The sequence below is a fragment of the Eptatretus burgeri genome, chromosome 2 (assembly GCF_056783735.1).
Source record: "Eptatretus burgeri isolate ZD-2024b chromosome 2, Ebu_testis_v1, whole genome shotgun sequence".
NCBI lineage: Eukaryota > Metazoa > Chordata > Myxini > Myxiniformes > Myxinidae > Eptatretus > Eptatretus burgeri.
The window spans coordinates 58,276,184-58,298,628 of NC_140962.1; the positions used below are offsets into that span (position 1 = coordinate 58,276,184).

General features: G+C 45.9%; 1 protein-coding gene and 1 long non-coding RNA gene across 15 annotated transcripts in view; one reads left to right on the top strand and one right to left on the bottom strand.

The window, feature by feature from the left end:
* Positions 1-22,445, bottom strand: part of ARID4B (AT-rich interaction domain 4B) — a 234,781-nt gene that overhangs the window by 44,697 nt on the left and 167,639 nt on the right. For 12 of the 13 annotated variants that reach the window (XM_085869446.1, XM_085869443.1, XM_085869441.1 and 9 more), the window contains 3 exons: positions 21,598-21,682; positions 9,293-9,482; positions 7,756-8,853 (listed from right to left, as the gene is read on the bottom strand). In XM_085869446.1, the coding sequence (XP_085725572.1) occupies positions 7,756-8,853; positions 9,293-9,482; positions 21,598-21,682 (1,373 nt within the window). The remainder of the gene's footprint in view (positions 1-7,755; positions 8,854-9,292; positions 9,483-21,597; positions 21,683-22,445) is intronic. The other variant, XM_085869444.1, reaches the window with a different exon arrangement.
* LOC147032117 (uncharacterized) overlaps positions 3,350-22,445 on the top strand; it is a 50,367-nt gene continuing 31,271 nt past the window's right edge. Inside the window, exons 1-2 of one of the 2 annotated variants that reach the window (XR_015055038.1) lie at positions 3,350-3,844; positions 19,780-19,924. This is a non-coding gene — a long non-coding RNA (uncharacterized LOC147032117). Of the gene's footprint in view, positions 3,845-9,413; positions 9,527-19,779; positions 19,925-22,445 lie in introns of those variants that run through there. The other variant, XR_015055039.1, reaches the window with a different exon arrangement.

A 22,445-nucleotide genomic window follows, 5' to 3' on the forward strand; every position in this document is an offset into this window, starting at 1 on the left:
GTATACCAGTTTTCCCTATCAAAATCCAACAACTTCCTGATGTTGAAAAAGAGTCAATGAATTGCTATTGTGAAACTCCCCATCCATCGATGATGTATAAGAAGTTTCCTATCAATCTGTTCTGTGGTTCTGTGAAAGATCTTTGAAAAATAATTCATAAATCCAAGATGGACAACAAGCCTTTCAACTGATCAGGTTCATTTATGTAACTGAACCTACCTCACGCATAACCGATGGTAATTTATTCGCACATGAGGTGACCGATCCCACAACCACAGGAATAAAAATTTTAAAAAGGAAATATAAAGTTGAACTCAAAAGCATCCAAAAATGCAAAAAACACATCCGCTTTGTACTTGAACAAAATTTGACGAAAACAGCTAAAATAAAAAGGGACCATGAGCCCCTGCCTACTTCTGACCTTCCCAGTTCTGTGTTCACGCTGTTGGACTTGTGATGCCTGCACAAGCCATAATGAGAATTCCGTGTCTTGCCGATATCGCTCTGGTCTTTCAACTATGGTGTGCTTGAAGCCTTAACTTAAACGGATTAGATCTTCTGAATGTACAAATCCCCGAGGCATGTATTTCTGATTGTAACTCGAACTACAGTACATAAAACTGCATGAGTGCCCTTCCCTGTTTGAATACACATTATTAAACTCACTGGGTCTCTGAGTTGCTCGGAAAGCTATTGAATGCTGAAGCAGAATATCCGCGCATTGTTTTTTTAAATCCTTTCAGAGGATACGGTATTCAGGCTTTGAGTGTTTAACGTAATGTTAAATTTACTCTCCTGCTGAGCGAAGGTGACCACTTGCATCTCCATTTTGCATGAGACCTCGGTGTGGAGAGGAGTCCAGTGAGCTGCCCGATCGGCCATGGGAATTCTATATTGAGCTTGGTATATCGAGCTATAAGAGCTATAGGCCCTTGATCTGGCTCAGGGCATCTGGACTGATTGGCCGGCATGATCCCAGCAATGATGCGTGTGTGTGTGTGTGCGTGTGCGTGTGCGTGTGTGTGTGTGTGGTTGGTTGGTTGTTTGGTTGGTTATCATTTGCAGGGTTTGAGGAGATGGAACGAAGTCCTCCCAAGACTCAAAGTATCCACCTCCACTTCATTAAGGGATCACAATTCATGGACCAAGCTGTTCAACTTTGTTCTCAGAGTTTTGTCCCGAGGGCTCCTTTCAGGATAGTCACTGAACCCCGGACTGCCTGCAATTATAGTTTATTTCCAAGGATGGTTTTCAAAATCTCAGGGATGTTCTTCTTTATTATTCCTGTTGCTCCAATTATCACTGCTGCAATTTTGATACTCTTGACTTCCAAGATCTCTTGATATCATTTTTGAGGTCTAAGTATTTAGTCATTTTCTTGATTTCTGCAATATTTAAGCCAAAATCGCTGGCTACTGATATCTCAATCAGTAATGCTGTCTTTTCCTTTTTGTTCCTGAGAATGGTGTCCGGTCGCAAGGCTTTGTTTTCTATGCTCACACTCAATGGGATCATCAGGTCATAGGTGAACATGACAACCTCATTTTCAATGATTGCCCTTGGTGCATGTTTCAATGAGTTTTCTGGAACTGGGATGTTGAAGTTTTTGCAGATATGCCAATGAATCATTTTGTATACTTTGTTGTGCCATTGTGTGTAAAGTTGTTCTGATATTAGTTTTTTACATGCTGAAAGGAGGTGACTAGTACTTTCTGTTTTTGTGTTGCAGAACCTACACTTGTCTGTCTGGCTCAGGCCCACTTTCTTTTTTAATCCATTGGTGTCGTGTCCTTAATCTTGGGCAATTATTATTATTTGTTCTCCATCCCAGTTGAGTTGACCTCTTCATAGCCATTCGAATGAGCCTGCTTTGTCAATCACAACTCAGTCCAATTCTTTTTTGGATGTTCCTGCTCTTTTGTCATTCTTCCAGTTGTTGGTGTATGTTTGTTGATATTTCTTTTTATATATTCTTTTGTCTTCTTTTTCATTATTAACCTCCGCCATCTTCGAAGATGGATGGAGGTTACTGTTTTCACCCCTTTCTGTTTGTTTGTTTGTTTGTTTGTTAACAGTATTATGGAAAAAACTCAACGGATTTTGACGAAACTTGGTGGGGGGGTTAGGTATGGTCCACGAATCATGCCATTAAATTTTGGACTTGGTCCCCCCCCCCCAAAAAAAAATTGTTAGAGAAAAGAATTTTTTTTTTTTTTTGCATTTCTACATGTTTTAAGTGATTTCCAACCCCTCCAAAAAAATTGTTACCCCCCCAAAAAAGATTTTTTTGCATTTCTACATGTTTTACGTGATTTACAATCCCTCCCCCACAAAAATTGTTAGAGAATTTTTTTTTTTTTGCATTTCTACATGTTTTAAGTGATTTCCTAACCCCCCCCAAAAAAAATCTTACAGAAAAATTTTTTTTTTCTATTTTTACATGTTTTTTGTGATTTCTAACCCCCCCCCCCAAAAAAATTGAGAAAAAAATTATTTTTTGCATTTCTACATATTTAAGTGATTTCCAACCTCCCCCCCCCCCCCAAAAAAATTTGTTAGAGAAAAAAAATTTTGAAACTTTTTTTTCAACAATTTCGATTTCTTTTTTTGCATTTGTACATGTTTTAAGTGATTTCCAATCCCCCCCCCCCCCCCAAAAAAAAAAATAATGTTGGAGAAAAGAACTATAACTGTCAGCACTGTTGACATATTTAATGAATAAGATATAAGGTTCACTTGAGTGACCCAGCAGTATTGGCGGCGGAGGTTTTGCACTCTCCCGAGTGCTCCCCCTCTAGTTTGGGAATGTATTTGTTGCCATTTCATTTTCCTGTGCGGTATCTTCTATTCGCACCTATTTTTGGAAATTCCTTCCAAGGTGAATGGCAGGTGTGTGTGTGTGTGTGTGTGTGTGTGTGTGTGTGTGTGTGTGTGTGTGTGTGTGTGTGTGTGTGTGTGTGTGTGTGTGTGTGTGTGTGTGTGTGTGCGTGCACATACATATAATGTTTCATGTTGCCGAAAGGTGATAGGGGATACTGGGAGTAATATAGCCTAATGATGCCACCAGTACATGTTCAGTGGAAACGCACAATATCAGTGTGGAAATGATAAGGTACGTGCCGAAGATTGTATTTGGAGATGATAATCGTGTTCCACCTCCCCCGTTTGTGTCCTAAACCCCCACTTTGCTCCCCTCCCATTCTTAATTCCCAACTCATTTCTTTGTTTTCTGTATATTCGCTCTCCAAATAATGACCTGCCAACCCAACTCTGCAAGCCAAGCAGATCCCCTTGGAGGACAAGATGGTACACCTCATGGCCACATGCCGTGGTAGGCATGTCACGGCACAAGAGTTCGCAGGGATAGCCAGTGAGTGCACGGTCTCGGGTAAATAAGAGCGGAGGGGTGGAGCACTGGTGTGATCAGAGCATGGCACGCAGCGCTCATGGTACAGTTCGGTGATTCATTTTGGAAGAGGGTTTTAACCTCAGTGGTTCAGTTTGGGGTCCACTTCAGCAGAAGAGCTTGGTACGTTCAGTAGCAGGACTCAGCACACTCAGGCAGCAATGGAGAGAGACGTCAAAGAAGCCAACACCAGAGAAAGCAGCATTGGTAAAAGCGCATGTGTGCGAGGAGGCCACTGGACCTGGACGTGACACTACTAAACTCGTCTTTATCTATCGAGAGCTCTGCTATTGTTAGCTTCCTCGAGCGGACCTTCTGAAGGACCTCGCAGAGGCATGACGTGGGGGGTCATGTTTATCATCTTTCGTCTTGTAATTCCTCATCTGTCTACTCTCTGTCATGTGAATGAATCAAGATAAAAGTGATTCGCCGATCAAGGTACCATGAGCGCAGGGGTTTTATAACAGAGACTTGTATAAAATAATTATTGTGATGCATATTTTTCCCTGTTCTCCTGTTTTCCCCTTTCTATTTATTACCTCCTCCCACCTTCTGTTTTCACCCTGTTTGTTTGTTACTTGCAAAATCGAAGATTTTCAAGTATATCGGTCAGTCGATTTTGTTATTGGGTCGCCGAAATAGGTGACCCTTATTGTTGGGTCGCCGAAATAGGTGACCCTTATTGTCAGTAATTCTGTCTGTTTGTTTGGATGTTTGTTCGTTTGTCATCAGCATAATTGGTAGTAAACGTGGGCGGATTTTGACCAAACTCGGGTGGTAGGTACATCTTATGACCTAGTGCTTTGGAAATTGTGATGGTTGCTAGGGACGCTTTGGTTCCCGAGCAACAACCAAAAAAAACTTCAAAATCGGTACCGTTCACACGAAATCAATTCCGAAAGCCATTATCCCACGTAGGGTTACGGAATTTGGCACGAATGATCTACAGGTGATGCTCTATCAAATGTATTCCGGTTTTTGTGATATATGGAATACTTTACCTGCAGAGCCCCCTACAATTAGGGTATGCGCGAAAATTGGTGAATATTGAAGGCCCCCTAGCGACCAGGTGAGTGCATCGATACGAATGAAACTTTGCAGGTTCATGGTACTCAATGAGTACTACAACTTCGCCTCAGGACAGATTGACTAATTTCGCTTAGGTCAGGGGTCAAAGGTCAATTAGTGCAAAAATCGATAATATGCGAGAGCTTGAGGTGCCTTCGCGCCAAATGCTACTCCTCCTAGGGTTATGGTCAGATGGTCATGAAAATTCATACTAATCGTCTAGAATACAATGTGCACAAACAATCAAGCCGGATTTTCGATTTAGATCTTTCTTCACCCACAGCACCCCCTCGAACTTTGGGGATTTCCGATTTCAAACCGCATTTTCGGTACTTTTCATTCAAATGGATACCGAGTAGTTATCAGTTGATGGAACTGGATGAAATTTGAAATGCATAATCTTAAGGTGATTCCCTATCCGCTATATGACATCCATTTTGCTCTATATCTTATAGTTTCCATGCTCGGTGACCCATCGCCGCCTACCGGCTTGTTCTCTCTGTCTGTTTGTCTGTTTATCCCCTACAGGTCAAAATTCTAAACCGGTCATCACGAAACTTTACTAAGTTGTCAAGGTAGTCTCAACTGAGAAGCCTATTGATTTTGAGGTCAAAGGTCAAACGTCATCTTGAGGTCAAAGTTCTAAAATCATCATTTTTCATCCGATTGACTTGAAATTTGAACAAGATTTGCATATCGTGTCACTGGATTGGGAAACCAACTATTTTTGAGGTCAAAAGGTCAAAGGTCACTCAAAGTCAAACTTATAAAATCTTCAAATTTAATCTGAAAAATCATCAATTTTCATCTGATTAACCTGAAAATTAAAGTAGCAATTGCATAATCCATCACTGAATTTGGAAACTAACTATTGAGGCCAAAAGGTCAAAGGTCAACTCAGGATCAAACTTCTAAAATCATCAATTTCAATCTGAAAAATAATCAATTTTTACCCGATTGACCTGAGCTTTGATGAAGATTGGCAATTTTAATGTTAATGAAATGGACAATTTGATGTATCCACGGCAATCTTTGGAGAGGGGGCGGATTTTGCAAGTATCATGCTCTGCACGACATCTTTTTCTTGTTTTTCTGGTTGTCTGCAGGCTATCTAAAAAAAGTTGTGGACGGACTTGGATAAAATTTCTGTGGGTAGGTTGGGTGTGTGACAAAGAGGAATCGATTAGACTTTGGTGAAGATCCGGATACTCCAATTTTTAAAAGTGATTCTTCACCATTGATAGGACTAAAAACGATATATGGCACGACATCTCAAAATGTACAGATTTGGATGCAATTTGGTAGACAGGTTGGGTGTGCAACAAGGAAGAATTGATTATATTTTGGTGAAGATCCAAATCCGAGAATTTTTTCATTGGTTCTTCACCATTGAGAGATATGACTAAAAACGATATTGCACGATATCTCAAAAGGTTATGGACAGATTCTGGCAAAACTTAGTGGACAGGGTCGGTGTGTGACAAGGACTAATTGTTTAGATTTCGGTTAAGATCTGGATACAGATCGAACCTATCAGTGGGATACAAAACGTAAACTGTTCGGCCTGGCAGAGGTACTGTATGTGCTCTACCAAGGACTGTTATAGTTTGGCATGTTTTCGGCAAACTTCAGGAAACCCATCCTCTTAAGTATGACCCTTTCAAAAATATATATCAGATATTAGCAACATGATAGATATCAACTCAAAAGTGACAGCTTTCATGATAAATGCATTTCAAACAGTATTGTTCACACAAACCTGAGCAGATAATTTTCACATGCATTGCAGCAGAAGCTTCCTTACATAATAAGCAGAATGGTACAATTAGTTTATTGGAGATGTCGATTAATTTAATTCACACTTGTTGGAGTTTGTCCAATGACATCATCAATTCTGAGATTAATACATGCAGCAGCCATGTTGGATGAATAGCAGCAGCATCATCATGAATGGGTAAGCCCAGTGTAGGCAGAACAATGCGTGATAATGATCATGCTGTTTATGTTGATTTGTCTGGAAAGCATTACTTGTGAAGGATATATAAATCTTTCTGAACGTTGCTGATCCTAATCACCAAGCAAACTCACAAAATATTTCTGATAGGTTTAAGATATATTTCCAATTTGTAACTATAAAATTGTTAAAATAATATTTCACACACATCATCAATAAAGAACACAGAAATCCTGACAAATCTCACACTCTCACGATGTCTCTTCGAAAGCACCATCTGGAAAACCCCCACATCTACTTTCTCAACAATCCTCTGGAAGAAGTCCTTTCTTTCAAGCTTCTGGGTCTCACTATCTGCCATGATCTTTCCTGGGAAAGCCACATTTCCAACCTGGCCTCCAAATCCAGTTGATGACTGGGCATCCTCAAGTCATGCAAAGTCTTTCATGTAGCACACCTGAGCTCCTGACCACATACAAAGCTTTTGTCCGCAGCCTGATGGAGTACTGCTCTCCCCTCTGAGCTGGTGCTCCCGCCTCTCACCTTTCTCGGCTTCAGGCTGTGGAAACCAAGGCATTTAGGATTATTGGTATCTCCCGCGATGAGGCCGAGTCTTTGTGTGGGTCTGTCTCTCTCTCTGTCTCTCTCTTTCTCACTGCAGGCAGGTCAGTGGGCTTTCTGTCTTCCACCGTCTCTCTTTGGCTTCCCCCCCTGCTCTGTGTGCGATTTGTCCCCCCCCATATTTCTGCAGGGCACTCAAGGTCCGCCAGCAACCCCCTTCTGGTAAAACTACGAAAATCAAGAATCATTGCCCACCTTCACGCTTTCATTCATCTTTTTCCTGCCTTTGCAACAAACTCCCACACTATCTTTAATCCCACTCTTTCCTCCAGGTCTTCAAAACAGCTGTTCACCACCATCTCTTACCTTCCCGCATCCAAACCCACGATCTCTTCTTCCTCTGTTAATCCACCCCAAACCCACCTCCTTCAAATTCACTGCTTTCCTTCTTGAAAGTGAAAGTCACTGTAGTGTCTATCTTGTTTACCTCGTGTTCCCCACCCCATTCCTCTGCCTTAATCACATCTTCTAATGTGTCTGTTCCCCACTGTCTTGGCCTTCCCTCTCCCGCCCCTCTTGTATGCTCTGGGTGTTCGCTCTCATACGAGTTTTGACATTGCATACAAAAAATAAAATAAAATAAAATAGTGGACTTCAGTATAGCACTCATTTATTTGAACATTTCCAAATCAAGCTTGCCTTTTTAATGACTACTAAAATATATTTATCAATGAACAGAGGACATGATAAAAAAAAGGAGTCCCACCTCTGTTTGCTCCCTCAGATGTGGTGACTGCACGATGTCTCATGTACCGGCTCCGACAGACACGCTCACTTCTTTCCAGATTACACTCCTGATAGCCTTCACCATCGGCTGGACTTGCTTCCCCATTTCCAGATGATGGAGAAAAGCTTGTTTGCCTCTCTGATTGTGTCATGTTACCGGGAAAATTGCACACCGACAAAGCATCATTGTCAGAAACTCGCTCTGCTGCCACCCACGTCAAGGCTGCAAACGCTTTCATTTTCACTGCACTCACTGTCCTCGTGTCAATATCATCACCAGGTAGTGGTCTGTGGCAGTCTGTTGCATTGCTCGACTGGCAACCCTCTTGAAACTGTCCAGCATTGCAAGAATCATCTACACCGACACTGGAAGACATGATGAAAGATGTACCACCAAGTTGCTGATCTTCTTCCATTTGATCTGAAGAATCATCATTCTCTTTCAGAGCTTTTTCCTCTTGAGGATCAGATATCTCACCTAAATTGGGAAAAACTATTGTGTCCGACTCAGGCTGTAATACAAAAGGGCTTTTAAATTTCTTCTCTAGATCTTGAAAGACTTCAACAGTCCCACTCTTTGAAGGACCCAAACCTCCCTCACGTTGTTTGTCAAAAACAAAATCCCGAGATGGTACTTCTGAGATCTCTAGGGATAAATCCCCACTTGCTAACCTCCTCTCTGCATGATCAGCTTGTAAAACATCCACAAAACTTTTGTCCAACGATTTTTCTTCAGATACAACATTCTCAGTTACTACTGTACAGCTTGTAATATCATTTTGACACATGTTATGGGTCTCATCCTTCCATGCTGATGTCTTTCCAAGGGAATATTGATGGATCTGTGCCAAAGGCTCATCTTTAATGCTTCCCCAATCTTCATCCTGATCTTCCTGTAGCTTTACATCTTGTCTCGTCTCCATTTGTTTCACAGCTGAATCTCTCTCGCAACCTGTTTCAATGGTTCTCAGATGTGTCTTCGTATCCAGAGCTTCCACCAACGACCATTCCACATCTCCTGTTGGTGTTGCTCCAAAGTCGTAACCTCCTTCTTCTTCTTCACCACCTTCTGTTTTTCCTTTTATACAAGTAACAGAACACAACAATGAAAAATTAAAACAAGCGTAAAGTATCAATTTAATGTAGGATTACACATTACTCAACAATGTAAGGGGCCCATTTGCATCTTAAAATACATTGAGGTTGGTGAAATTGTTAAAAATAAAATTAAGAAAAGGAAGCAAAAGTAGAAGCAAGAAATTGGTAATAAAAGAGAAGAGATGCTAAGGGAGTGTGAGAAGTAGGGAAGAAAAGGGGACGTAAGGAGCCTGAGGGAAGACAGAATTGAGGAGAAAATTAGAGGTTGTGTAATGGAGGGTGGTTTTGTAACATAGGGCAGAATAGAGGACTGATTAAAAATTTCCCCGTTTTGCAGGCCTGGTATGTATTTGATCCCAACATCGGATAACAATTAAAATGGATGCCTGGAAAGAAAAAAAAAAGAGTTTTAAAGAAACCTCGAGGTTGTGTTGCAGTTTCTTTATTGCCAGCAGTACCACGTCTTTGGCAGGCAGTGCTTGGGGCACTCTCCACTGGGGTCTTTGCCAAACATTTGGTGAAGATGGCAATCGGGGATCGGCTAGCCTTTCCTGTGGATCTGTTTCGGTGAATGCATGTTGAGCCTTGAACTGCATCTTCCACTTTCACCTAGTCGTGCATCATGTCAAAAATATGCTTAGACCAAACTTGAGGTAAGATCACTGCATAGCATGGAGCACAATGTACCATTTAAAAAGCAATAAACAAAAGTTATTTTTATTTGAGGAATAGTTCACTCCCTTTGCATACAGTGTTGAGGCTCATGGATGGGCTAGAACAGAACGCATCAGGATGTAAAAGAACGAAAATATCAGGAGAAAGAAGGGGGGATGGAAACATACCAACAATAAGGTTTAAAGACAAAATAAAGGGACACTTGGGGATAAAACGCATATGGGGAAGACTGAGGACAAGGGGAGGACAGAGGGACCCCTCTTTGTTCGAAGGCAGTAGAAGGTTGCGAGTTAGCATCATTGGCTGAGGGCGCGGCTGTGCCACTGATGCAATTCCCTCTGATATTGAGGGGAGGAATTTGGAATTTGTTCAAGGTGCCGGCGATATATCTCGCCTACTCTTCTTGAAGAACACCTTGGGATATTTAACGTCCACCAACGAATGCTGGCAGTCGGGATTCCCGTTTAACGTCCATCCGAGGGATGGCACACACATTTGTGAACGGCAATATTTTACAATGGATTATCACCTGTTAAAATGACAGCAAGGCAATTCGAGTTGAACTGTCATAACCTGCATGGCAGGTCATGTGATCTGACCCAGATGTCACGTGATCGGTATTTCCGCCCATACGTTTATGCCGACATATGAAAACTTGGTGGTCGATTGGTCAATTGAACAGAAAGATGGGAATTGCATTACTACATTCTGCAACTTATGTGTATCTTTGCATTGTGTAAGTACCATGAACAATCATACAATACAAGCAAACTTGCAGAATGATGTTGTAAATCGTAGATGATGCACATTTGTGCGGTTATTTGAAAGCTTGCTTGTTGAGTTGAGGCCTAGTCTCTAGGCTTAATGTAGAGTTAGCATGGAATTAGCTATGGTCTGGTGACAGTAGCTCCACCGGTATGTTATAATATATGTAATATACATTGCATGTATATTATATTGTTACGGCTGTGGAAATTCGCATTACACCATAAAGGGTCCTCAGGTGAGATATATCGGTAAGTTCATGTGTAGTTAGCCCAAACCCATTGTTGAGAGGGAATATATGTGATCCATTCAGGCTGCGATTCTTCAGTAAGCCGTTTTTCTTTTGCTGTCATTACTTTGGTGCAAGAACAACCACGAACATCGCCACAACCAACATCTCAACGATCACGCCATTCACTACACGACGCCCACAATCACGCCATTCACACCACGACGCCACCTTCCACAACTACGCCACCACCATCTTCGCCACTCGCCATTCAACGAGCACCGTGTGGTCACGATCTCCGCGGGACGGATGAAAGGAGCGGAGAGGCAGCAGCAACAAGGGTGCGATGAGGAATCTCCCGCCCAAAACTCCCGCTTGAATGTCTCCCGCCGGATTTTCCCTACTGCTTTTCCCGCGCTTTGGCATGGGGTAGGGGCGATTTGAGCCAGAGGTCAAAGGCGAAAAAAGGTGGGGGCCTGATTTTGGGGGAATAATTCCCTGGTCCCGAGCCAAAACTGGCTTTCCTCGTCCCCCGCACGGCGCGGGGAGGGGGGAACGAGAGGGCACGCCCCTTTTTGGGAAGCTTCCAGAAGGGAGTTGGAGCCAAGAACGGGGCGGAGTGTGGGGCGGAGCGAAGGGCGGAGCCCGACCCTACAAAAGGCGTGGGCATGAAGGTGGAAAAAAAAACGTCGTTCCCTTGTCCCTGAAGGGGAATTGTCGAGAGTTGTGGTGATTGTTCCTGGTCGGAGGTTCCGTTCGTTCGTCTCTGTTGGGCAGACGACACGTGCAGGCGCGAGGCATGAGTCCAGTGGACCACGCCGGAGGGACTCGGAGTTACGGTCGCCAAGGGCTGGACGACGCGCTAAGGGAAGTTGCGACTTCCATTTCTTTTGGGTTCTGTGTAAACGTGTGTGTGTGGCACCAGTCTGGTGAAGTAGAACCGTGTGAAGTAGACATAAGTGTTGCGTGTGAATTGCATTATTCGGTTGTAGATCTGCATGTGTCTCTTTGCTTGCTTTTATTGTGTTTTCTTGCTTGACTGTGATATACGTGCCTTCCGTGCTGCCGTGTGGCGCAGAATAAATGTGCTTGTCCGATTGTTCCCCGTTTCGCTGCGTCCTTTCCTTTGTTTGAATCTCCATCTTGCATCACATAAGGGATTAATAGTGGGTTTAAAACACCCGGTAACTAATCTGAACCGTCAAGGTCGACGATAACTCCACTCGGTTATCCCTGTAGTACGGAACGAGCCGCTTAAGCGGTTCGTGTCCGGAGTCGACCTGTAGTGTGGTACAACTCCTCAGTATGCTATCCGCGCGGGTACTTAGGTAAATCGACCATTCAGCGATCGGACCCTATTTCGCGCGGGTAGAATGAGGACTGAGTTGTGATGAGGTTAAACCCCCACCCGTGACTCGCTCCCGGCGTTGTTCCGAGAGGGTCACGACTGAATTGCACGTTCGGTGGGCGAAGCGGCCGCTATTGGTTACACGCGGTCGTTCGCACGCCGGACGGGCCGGAATTCGCAACACTGGTGGCAGCGTGCAGGAAACAAACTCTCCCGTCTCCAAGCTAAATTTATGGGAATCGGTTCAGGGGTGAGTGGAGCGACCCCCGATTCCCTCCAAATTACGAGCAATTTAAATTTAATCCGCTTACGTGAAATAAGATGGCATTTCAAAGGGAGCGGGTGCCGGGGGTATTAGATATGTGTTTGAATGTAGAGTCCATGGCCCGGGACGGTTCTTGTAATTATAATAATCCATGGGGGAGCTCAACCCTATCTTCTGAGCACGAACTTTACCGGCAAACTGAGTCGCATCATGGCGGCGTGATCGAACCTCAGCGCAGCACGGAGCGAGCGGCGATTTATGGCGCGGCGAATGGCGCGACACGAGGCAAGCGCTCCCAACAGCCGTTTAAAACCACGTGGGCATGGCAGGCGAGGCAGGCGGACATTGGCGGGCTTCGGAAACAATGGGAGGAAGAATGGACGACCGAGCTCGAAAAAGAAAGACGGAAGCACGATTTGGAAGTAAAACAACTAATGGAAAAAATATTGGAGGGGGCAAGGCGGTTCAAAGAACTGGAGGGGAGAGTGAGGGAAATACAGTTGGAAGAGAAAAAATGTGAACACGATTTGAAAATAAAGCAACTAGAGCGAGAGATAGAAGAAGGCATTCGGAAAAGGAAAAGCTTGGAGGAGGAGGTAAAAAGAGGACAGGAATATCAGGGACAATTGAGAAAGGAAAGGGATGAGATGAGCGAGGAAAGGGATGAAGAGAGTGAGGAAGGATGGAAAAAAGACTTTAGAGATACTGGAGCATGAAGACAAAGAGAGGGGATTACAAAACGAACTGAGAGTGTTAAAAGAGGAAAGAACGAAAACGAAGAATGAAATATTAAGGAACCACACTGTGCAAATCAAACAGTTAGAAGCCAAAGCAAGGTCAGAGTGTGCGGAAATGAGAAAAGAATTAGAAGAGAAAGCTTCTAAGTTACAGAAACACCAAAACAAAAAGACGGAATTACAAAACGAGTTGAGGATGGTGAAAGAAGAAAGAACGACAGCAAAAAATGAGACGTTAAGGAACCACACTGTACAGATCAGACAGCTGGAAGCGAAGGCCAGATTAAAGAATGAGATGAAAGAAAGAGTAATGATGGAAGAAGGAATGAGACAGGAGAAAGAAATCAGTCAATTGAAGGAAATAACGAGATTGCAGAATGAGGAACAAGGAAGACAGTGGAATAGGAAATACAAAGAACAAGGAATGAGACAGGAGAAAGAAAACAGTCAGTTGAAAGAAATGACGAGATTGCAGAATGAGATGCAAGAAAGAGTAATGAAGGAAGAACGAATGAAGCAGGAAGGAGAAATCAGGAGATTGAAGGACACAACGAGATTGGAGAGGGAAGAACGAGAGGAACAATGGAATAGAAAACAAAAAGAACATGAAGCTGAGGTTGACCAATTGAAAGAAAAGGCAAGGCTGGAGTGCGAGGAGATAGACAAAGAACAGCGAATGAAACACAAAAGGGAAATTAACCAAATGAAGAATACCACGAAACTGGAGAAGGAAGGACAGGAGAGGAAACAAGGAAGAGTAATGAGACAGCAGCAAATGAAAAACAAAAAGGAGATTAACCAAATGAAGCAAACCATGAAGCTGGAGAAGGAAGGACAAGAGAGGAAACAAGGAAGAGTAGTGAGAGAACAGCGAATGAAACACAGGAAGGAAATGAGCCAATTGAAAGAAACGATGAGATTGGAAAATGAAGAGCAGGAGAAACTGTGGGGTAGAAAACAAGAACAATGTGAGTTTGAAATTGAACAACTAAAACGGAGGGCAGAATTTGAGTACACAGAAATGGAAAAACTCCGAAAAGAGGAGGAACGACTCAAAAGGAGCCAGGAAGTAGAATAACGCAATAAGGTGGGATGTGTGACAGCACCACAAGGAGCAATGTCGGTGGTGCAGGACTTGATCGACGCCACTCGTCGGATGAAGGAACAGTTAGGACCAACCCGAATAAAGGAGACACAAATAAAATTGGACAAGAGGGAAGCAACAGAGACCAATAAGGAAGTAGAAGTCTTGCCAGAGACACAGGAAATAGACCGAGTCGAGAATGAATTGAATAAAACGAAGGAGGAAACAGAGACGAGGATCCAAGAAGAAACTAATAGACACGAAGAGACAATAGAAATAAAATGTATGGAGACACGGGAGACAGAAAAATAGAGGAGAGACTGCACGATAAGGACGGGGTTAAGGACGAGCACACACACATGGAGGTAGTGGAGGATAATGGGGCGAGCTCGCGGAACATGTCGTGACCCGGTGCAAGCAGCCGGATAGCCTCCTTCGGGAACGGAGGGAGACGCCGCGCTCCCTAGAAGCTGGTCACGACCAGGTGGGTCCGGTCGTGCTTCGCGGAGTTGAGGGGGCGAGTGCTGCGGACGGGTGCACGAGGAGCTTGGGGGGTATAGAGACCCCGGAACCCCTTGTGGTAACAGAGACCACGCGAATCCCCAGCGTGATTGTCCTGGTGTGTGTGGTGAAAGGTGTGAGTGCGCCCCCGTGTGTGAGTGGTGTGGTGGCAAGTGTGCCGAAGTGTGTTCCTCCCAGCACACGGTGTGTGAGAGGGACAGCGTGTGTGAGGTCGCGGTATGTAAGGGAGATGACGGTGGGCATGAGCGAACATGCAGCCGCGTCTCCCGGTGTGAATGTAATGGAATGGAGTGTGAGCATGGTAACACGCAGGTGTGCATGGGTCGAATGGCGATGGAGACGACGGCGACAGATGGACAAGGGCCGGGTAGCGGCCATAGCTGTATTGGGGACCTCGCCGGGTTTACACGGCGGCGAGCGCGAGGTCCGTGCAGTGGTACGCACGAGGCCGCCACGTGCGCGCTTGCGGGAGTGAAACCCGGTCCGGAAACGCCAGCGGTGGATGTTGCCGATCCCGCAAATGGACAAAGGTTAGGCCGGATAACGGATTTGGACTGGATGGGTTCTCCACGCGGGCAGGTGTGTGAAGCTCCAATGGGCAGAGTACATGCGTTCGCGTGGGGAACCCCTCGAAACGCGAGGCTTGTTTTTTTTCTGATGCGCCGGTTGACGTCATGGCTGCACATATGGTTGGAATCCGGCAGGAGGGTGAATCCCTGCCGGATGGTACCGTCCAAGAGGGACGAGGGACGCGAACAGCTGCCATGATGTCATGCCAAAGGTGTGCGGCTGTGAATTGCCGCGCTGGTGCGCAGGTTGCGAGTTTCCGAGCTGGTGCTGTGCGAATAAGAAAAAAAAAAGCAAGCCTCGCTTTCGGGTGAACAGGATTCCCAGGCAAGGGGTGGAAGACCCCCTTGCCTGGGCACAGGATGACACTAGTTAGGGGGAAGGGTTAGTGTTAGTTAGACCGGCTTCATGGGGCAGGGGTAAGTCCTCATGGAGCCCGTGGAATGGAGTAGGTAAAGGGATTTAGATGAGATTTAAGAGGGAAAATGATTTTTGAAATTTGAGGACAGTGACAGACTGTGAGTGTGTAGAGGGGACGTAGCTTAGCTACATAGTGTTAAAAGGAACGTGCTATATTGTAAGGGACGATGTGGGAGCACGAGGTAGTTAGGGGATGTAGTGAGCAGGATGCCAGAGATCAGCGATGTGTGAGTTGAAGTGCGGAAAGGAAACTTGATGAGTGAGTGAGGCCAGCGGGTCTGTGTGTATGGAGTGAAGGTGGAATGCATGGTGCGATGAGTGATTGGGGGAGGAGTGATTCCTGCCCAAGGGACCCCGGGGTCAGTGTAATGTGATTTAGGGGGTTAGACAAATTGGAAAATGGAGGTCGTTTTGTTGTTGGTGGGAAAGTAGGCTCGAAACCCATTTGGAGGGGTGCAGGAGCCCTGTTGACGGGCTGGGAGCGTGGCTGCAAAAGGTGAGTATCACTGAGTGGGTACCCCGGGCACCGGGCTAGTCGGCCGCGGTAGGCCAAGGGCCCATGGGGGGCCAGGATAGTGTAGTGGGCACGGGTGCGCCCGCATGATGCGGGGGCCCGAGCGCCATTAGCCGCGTGGGCAGTGCATTGGGCACGGGCACCCAGGGAAGGGGCCCGGGGCGCCAGTCTGCTACGTGAGCGTTTCAGGGGAGTCGCCATGGAGGGCACTCCCCGGTGTTTAGGGAGCTGGTAGGCTCGGAGGCAGTGTAGTGCCCGGGCGTGCCATCGTTGGGGAATCGGCAGAGGGTAGTGCCTGCCAAGGGAGCCACGCGTCCCAGCCACGAAACCGTGTGAGGGCATGGGCAGAAAATTGGGGGGGCAAGGCCCAAAATTGTGAGGACACCAACACAGTCGACAGGAATCATGGTTGTTTGAACCAGTAGATTAAGCGAGAGGCGCTTGTTGAAAGCCTCAGGGTAGTTTAAGTGATAATGGTTAGGGTAGATTAGGAAGTGTACCCTCCGCACCATCCATCCCTTCGCTCTCGTTGTGGGCCGCTGGACCCACTTTGGGTAAAGATCGCTGAACTCCGAGGAGGCCATCCTGAGGCTTGAGTTGGGCCTCGACGCAGGATGCTCGCCCTCCTTTATTCCCCTCCAGGAAGGGAACGTAGGGGTTGGGAGTAGTCTAGATGACAGGATAAGTTAGCCGAACAATGAGAGTAAAGGGGGTTAGGGGACCAATTTATAGAGGGGGAAGTAAAAATAAAAATAAAAACAAAAAAAAAAGTTGGGGCTAAATTGGGTTTTACAAATTAAGGGAGTGGGTATGGACAGTGACAGGCAAAGGCAATAGGTGGGAGAGAGACCGTAGGTTGGTCCGAGCACGCCTTCTGAGTGGCCAGTACCACTGCACTCCCTCCACTAACCTGTACTGCACGGCGGGAGGCCGGCCAACTTCATCGGCAGCTGTTGTTTTGCTGCGAGGCCTGTACCGGCCGGATCGTCTGCAGCTGTTGCTTCAAGGCCTGTGCTAGTCGGATCGTCCGCCGCCTGTGTTTGCCTGCAGCGGCCTGGTTCTGCCGGCTTTGTTTGCCTGCCTGCCTTTGCCTTGGCCCATGCCTGCTGCCCTCGTCCATTTTGCCCCGTTCCGTTCTGCATTTCCCCTCCCCCCCACCTTGTTCATTGCCATTTGCGCCAGGATCGTCGCGCAGTTTGCAAGGACTGCCCTGTTGGCAGCTACAACACGGGCCTGCAGTGGCAGCCCGTGCACCGTTCTTTGTTTCCATCCATTCATCCATCCATCCATACATCCGTTGTGTTCATTGCGTGTGCCACTTGAGCTGGCACTGAGACTGCGTTTGTGCAGCCCATGCACCGTTGTGGTTCACTGCGTTCATTTCCGAGGGGAAGGCCTTGGACTGCGTGTGAGCAGCCGGCAACGTTCCCTGTCACCTGCATTGCATGAGCCAGAGACTGCATGCGAGCAGCCTGGCTCCCTGCTAACTGGTTTTCTCTTTGCAGAGTCCATTGATCCTGAGCCATGGTTTAGTGTAAAATTTGTAAGTTAAGTTGTACTGTAGATATGAGTGCGCCCCCGGCATGTCAGTCTTCGCGCCGGCATTTTATTTAAGTCATCCGGATGAGTGTGTTTGTTAGTCAGTTACTCAGCCCTCAGGTTATTTCTTTTGGGGACACGAATACAATGAATGTCGCACTCAGGGATCCGAAGGTAAAACGTATTAGGGGAGAACTACACATGATGGCACACGATAATTTGACGACTCGGGACGAGTCTGTAAAAAGGGGAGGGGTAGTGTTACGGCTTTGGAAATTCGCATTACACCATAAAGGGTCCTCAGGTGAGATATATTGGTAAGTTCATGTGTAGTTAGCCCAAACCTGTTGTTTAGAGGGAATATATGTGATCCATTCGGGCTGCGATTCTTCAGTTAGTCGTTTGTCTTTTGCTGTCGTTACTTTGGTGCAAGAACAACCATGAACATCGTCACAACCAACATCTCAACGATCACGCCATTCACTACACGATGCCCACAATCCATTCACACCACAACGCCACCTTCCACAACTATGCTACCACCATCTTCGCCACTCGCCATTCAACGAGAACAGTGCGGTCACAATCTCCGCGGGACGGATGAAAGGAGCGGAGAGGCAGCAGCAACAAGGGTGCGAAGGGGCATCTCCCACCCAAAACTCCCGCTTGAAAATCTCCCGCCAGATTTTCCCTCCTGCTTTTCCCACGCTTTGGCATGGGGGAAGTGCGGTTTGAGCCAGAGGTCAAAGGTGAAAAAAGATGGGGGCCTGATTTTGGAGGAATAATTCCCTGGCCCCGAGCCAAAACTGACTTTCCTCGTCCCCCGCACGGCGTGGGGAGGGGAGAACGAGAGGGCACGCCCCTTTTTGGGAAGCTTCCAGAAGGGAGGTGGAGCCAAGAACGGGGCGGGGCGCGGGGCGGAGCGAAGGGCGGAGCCCGACCCTACAAAAGGCATGGGCGTGAAGGTGGACAAAACCGTCATTCCCTTGTTCCTGTTCCCTTGTCGCTGAAGGGGAATTGTTGAGAGTTGTGGTGATTGTTCCTGGTCGGAGGTTCCGTTCGTTCGTCCCTGTCGGGTGGACGACACGTGCAGGCGCAAGGAACGAGTCCAGTGGACCACGCCGGAGGAACTCGGAGTTACGGTCGCCAAGGGCTGGACGACGCGCTAAGGGAAGTCGCGACTTCCATTTCTTTTGGGTTCTGTGTGTATGTGGCGCCAGTCTGGTGAAGTATAACTGTTATAAGTGTTGCCGTGTGAGTTGCATTATTCGGTTGTAGATCTGCGTGTGTCTCTTCACTTGCTTTTATTGTGTTTTCTTGCTTGACTGTGATATACGTGCCTTCCATGCTGCCATGTGGCGTGGAATAAATGTGCTTGTCCGATTGTTCCCCGTTTCGCTGCATCCTTTCCTTTGTTTGAATCTCCATCTTGCATCATGTAAGGGATTAATAGTGGGTTTAAAACACCCGGTAACTAATCTGAACCGTCAAGGTCGACAATAATTCCGCTCGGTTATCCCTGTAGTACAGAACGAGTCGCTTAAGCGGTTCGTGTCCGGAGTCGACCTGTGGTGTGTATAACTCCTCAGTACGCTATCCGCGCGGGTACTTAGGTAAATCGACCATTCAGCGATCGGGCCCAATTCGCGCGGGTAGAATGTGGACTGAGTTGTGGTGAGGTCAAACCCCCACCCGTGACGAGCTCCCGGCGTTGTTCCGAGAGGGTCATGACTGAATTGCACGCTCGGTGGGCGAAGCGGCCGCTATTGGTTACACGCGGTCGTTCGCACGCCGGACGGGCCGGAATTCGTAACAATATGATTTGTGAAAATTGGGTGCTGCACATGTTCCATTCAATCGGATATCACCCTACTGGTCGGTATGTGCTGTTAGCCTTTGTGTTTCTATTTTCTACAAATAGTTGCTTTACAATAAGGAATACAAGGTGGTAAATGTGATGTGGACCGTCTTAGAAATTGTACTTAAACACTTTCTGGATGGTTTGTGAGTGAATTGTGGTGACACGGTCCCATCCAAATACAGTTATGGAGATTATATATTGTCTTGAAGTACTGTGTTTTTCAACATGGATTTAATAATTGTTTTCTCTTTTGTATTTTGCAGTGTGTCAATGCCCTTTTTGTTGGACAATCAATATTGCCTGGGTATATTCCCCAATAAAATAATACTGAAGAAAGGATTCTTTATTAAAGAGGGAACGTAAAGTACTCATCTTCACAGGATTTCCAGAGAAACCTGGGCAAACCATTGTGGAGGAATGGGTGGATGCAGTTAAGAGTGCCTTCAGAACGTGGCATGTTCCTGTCCGGGATCAAGCAAATGTCGTGCTGGACTACCTTGGGGGCCAGGCCAGGCCAGGCAAAAGGTAAAGTTCATACGTATATCTTGAAAGTATTTGAGACTCTGCAGAAAGTGTATGGGGATACTGTAACTGTGGGAGATCTGCTGACTTTTACGAGAGGACCCAGCAATTTAATGAAAAGATCCACGCGCCTATGATTACGACTTGCAAGAGAGAATGCAACGTGTTGTATGGTCGGATGAACGAGTTCCAAACACAGAATTGGCCCTAAAAAAACAATTTGTTGCTAGTCTGAGGGATTTCGCTGTCCAGAGAGAGGCGAAAATGAAATTGTGTGAACTTCCCGGAAAGGGAGATATCCCCAGCAAAGGGAGATAGCTCCTCCACCACAGCAGTCTGTCTGTGGGAGGCAGGGAGTAGTTCATTGCTGAGGCTGTGTATGGTGAATGCTCTTGGAGACCAGAGACTTGTGGGGACCTTGGGATGGGGAGAAATTAGGCCCTCAGGGCCATGATTGGTGAAACAGTTGGGCCTCGATTGGTGGGGGGGGCCTGGGGCAGAGACCCATGTGGTCCATAATTGGTTGGCCACAGGAGGTAGAGACTTGCAGTGGAGCGGGAGTTCGGTACAAAATCCAGCCCCAACAGGAGGGAGTCCCTCTCTGGTTTGGACTCACTGATTTTCTAGACTCTCTGCCTCCAGTTGCAGGCTCGCCTTGTCTATCTGGCCACTGCTCTTGCCCTGGTGGAGGTCACTTAGCAGTGTGCATGTTCTTTTTTTATTTTTACAGGCTCGTGGAGGAGCTGCGGCACAAATTATGTACACATGCAGACAGATACATGAGAAACACCAGACTTAACTTTCACACAAACAGAGTCGCTGAGATTGGGGGAAGTGCCGTCACTTACCAGGAGCACTCGGTATCAGTGATGCCTTTATGACTGCTTTTCTCTCCGCACTCAACAGGGCAATCAAGATGGAATTTCCTCCTCCCCATAGATGCCAACTTATGTGGTTCTTCCATGCTCTATCCTTTTTTTTAATGCTGAGTGACAAGCAAGTTCATGCCTTATATTAGCTCTTCTGCACCAATTATGTGCTCTTCATCATGTGACTTCCCCTCTGCACAACCCAGTTCTAGTTTGAGTGCTTGAATGTTTGTGTGCAGCCGAGAGGGGAAGATAGTTGTCTCAGGATTTGTGTTTACCATGTCTTGTGGTATAAAATATTTATCTTTTGAGGAACGGCTTGCCTGTTGTTGCCACCATTATGTCACACAAATGATTAGGTTCATTTGATGAGTCAAGGATTACACCTTTTGTAATCTCGTGTTTTAACTGCCGTGGTAATAGGCTCCGCTTGAAACTGGACCGATGACAATTGCTCAGCGCCGGCTTGTGAGAAACAGTTTCAGTTCAGCTACCCTTGAAGTCTCAGCTTAATTGTACGCATTAACCTCATAGGTGTGATTGCCACCCACACAACAACATATAGCTTCAATAGTCTTACTCTTTTGTCTGAAAACAATATACAAAGCAACATCGCAATCCTATTTCATTATTATTCCCAGTTGATAAAAAGCCACTTTAATCGATGCACAGCATCATAAACTTCAGTTAAAATAGACTGGCAGAAGCAAATGTTTGCATAATGGTGATGACATCAATGAAACAAGGGTCATTTGTTCAGTGATTCAGATATACTTTCTGATGAACAACAATGGTACAAATCCATACCTTGCCTTTTCTCCCATAACCAAAATTGGCCACTCTTTGATGAACGTCCGTAACAATGCGATCATGTTTAATCCATTCATCATGCCTGCATCAAAGAGGTGTAAGGAAACAGTTGCAATAAAAAATTTTGAGAATCTAGGAACCTCAAAATATGTGTGCGTGTGTGTGTGTGTGTGTGTGTGTGTGTGTGTGTGTGTGTGTGTGTGTGTGTGTGTGTGTGTGTGTGTGTGTGTGTGTGTGTGTGTGTGTGTGTTGTGAAGTTCAATGAAGTAGTGCTTGTTAGTGGATATATTACATTTAAGGTAAGATGTGCATGATTAAATGTATTATTTACCTCTGCCACCAAAGGTGAAGCAGGTAATGTTTTCACCCCTTTCTGTCTGTTTGTTTGTTACTTAAGAAATCTAAAGATTTCGTAAGTATATTGATGACTTCCGTCCTCTGTTGGATTCGCTATATACGAGATATCCCTTATTGTCGGGTTTTCAGGCTGTCTGTCTGTCTGTATGTGTATGTGTCTGCAACGCGAGGCTCCACAGCACGAACCAGCGAACCGATTTCGATGAAACTTTGCCAAGAGGTGGAATATATACTGGGAATGTGCGCGTTTGAATTTCGTTGCCAAGCAACCACCCGTTGCTGTGCAGCGGCCGAAAAACCGCTTGTCCTTCAGTTTTGAATGTTGAGAAACGAGACTTCGGAATTAAACACTTCGAGATATTTAGAAAATTTTACTCGAGCCGATTTTTGATTGAGGTTTTATTTTTCAAATGGTAGTCCTTCAAAAATCAGGTGTCTATTTACCGTCATTTTAGGTGTGTATACAGTGTTTGTAAGAAACTACACCG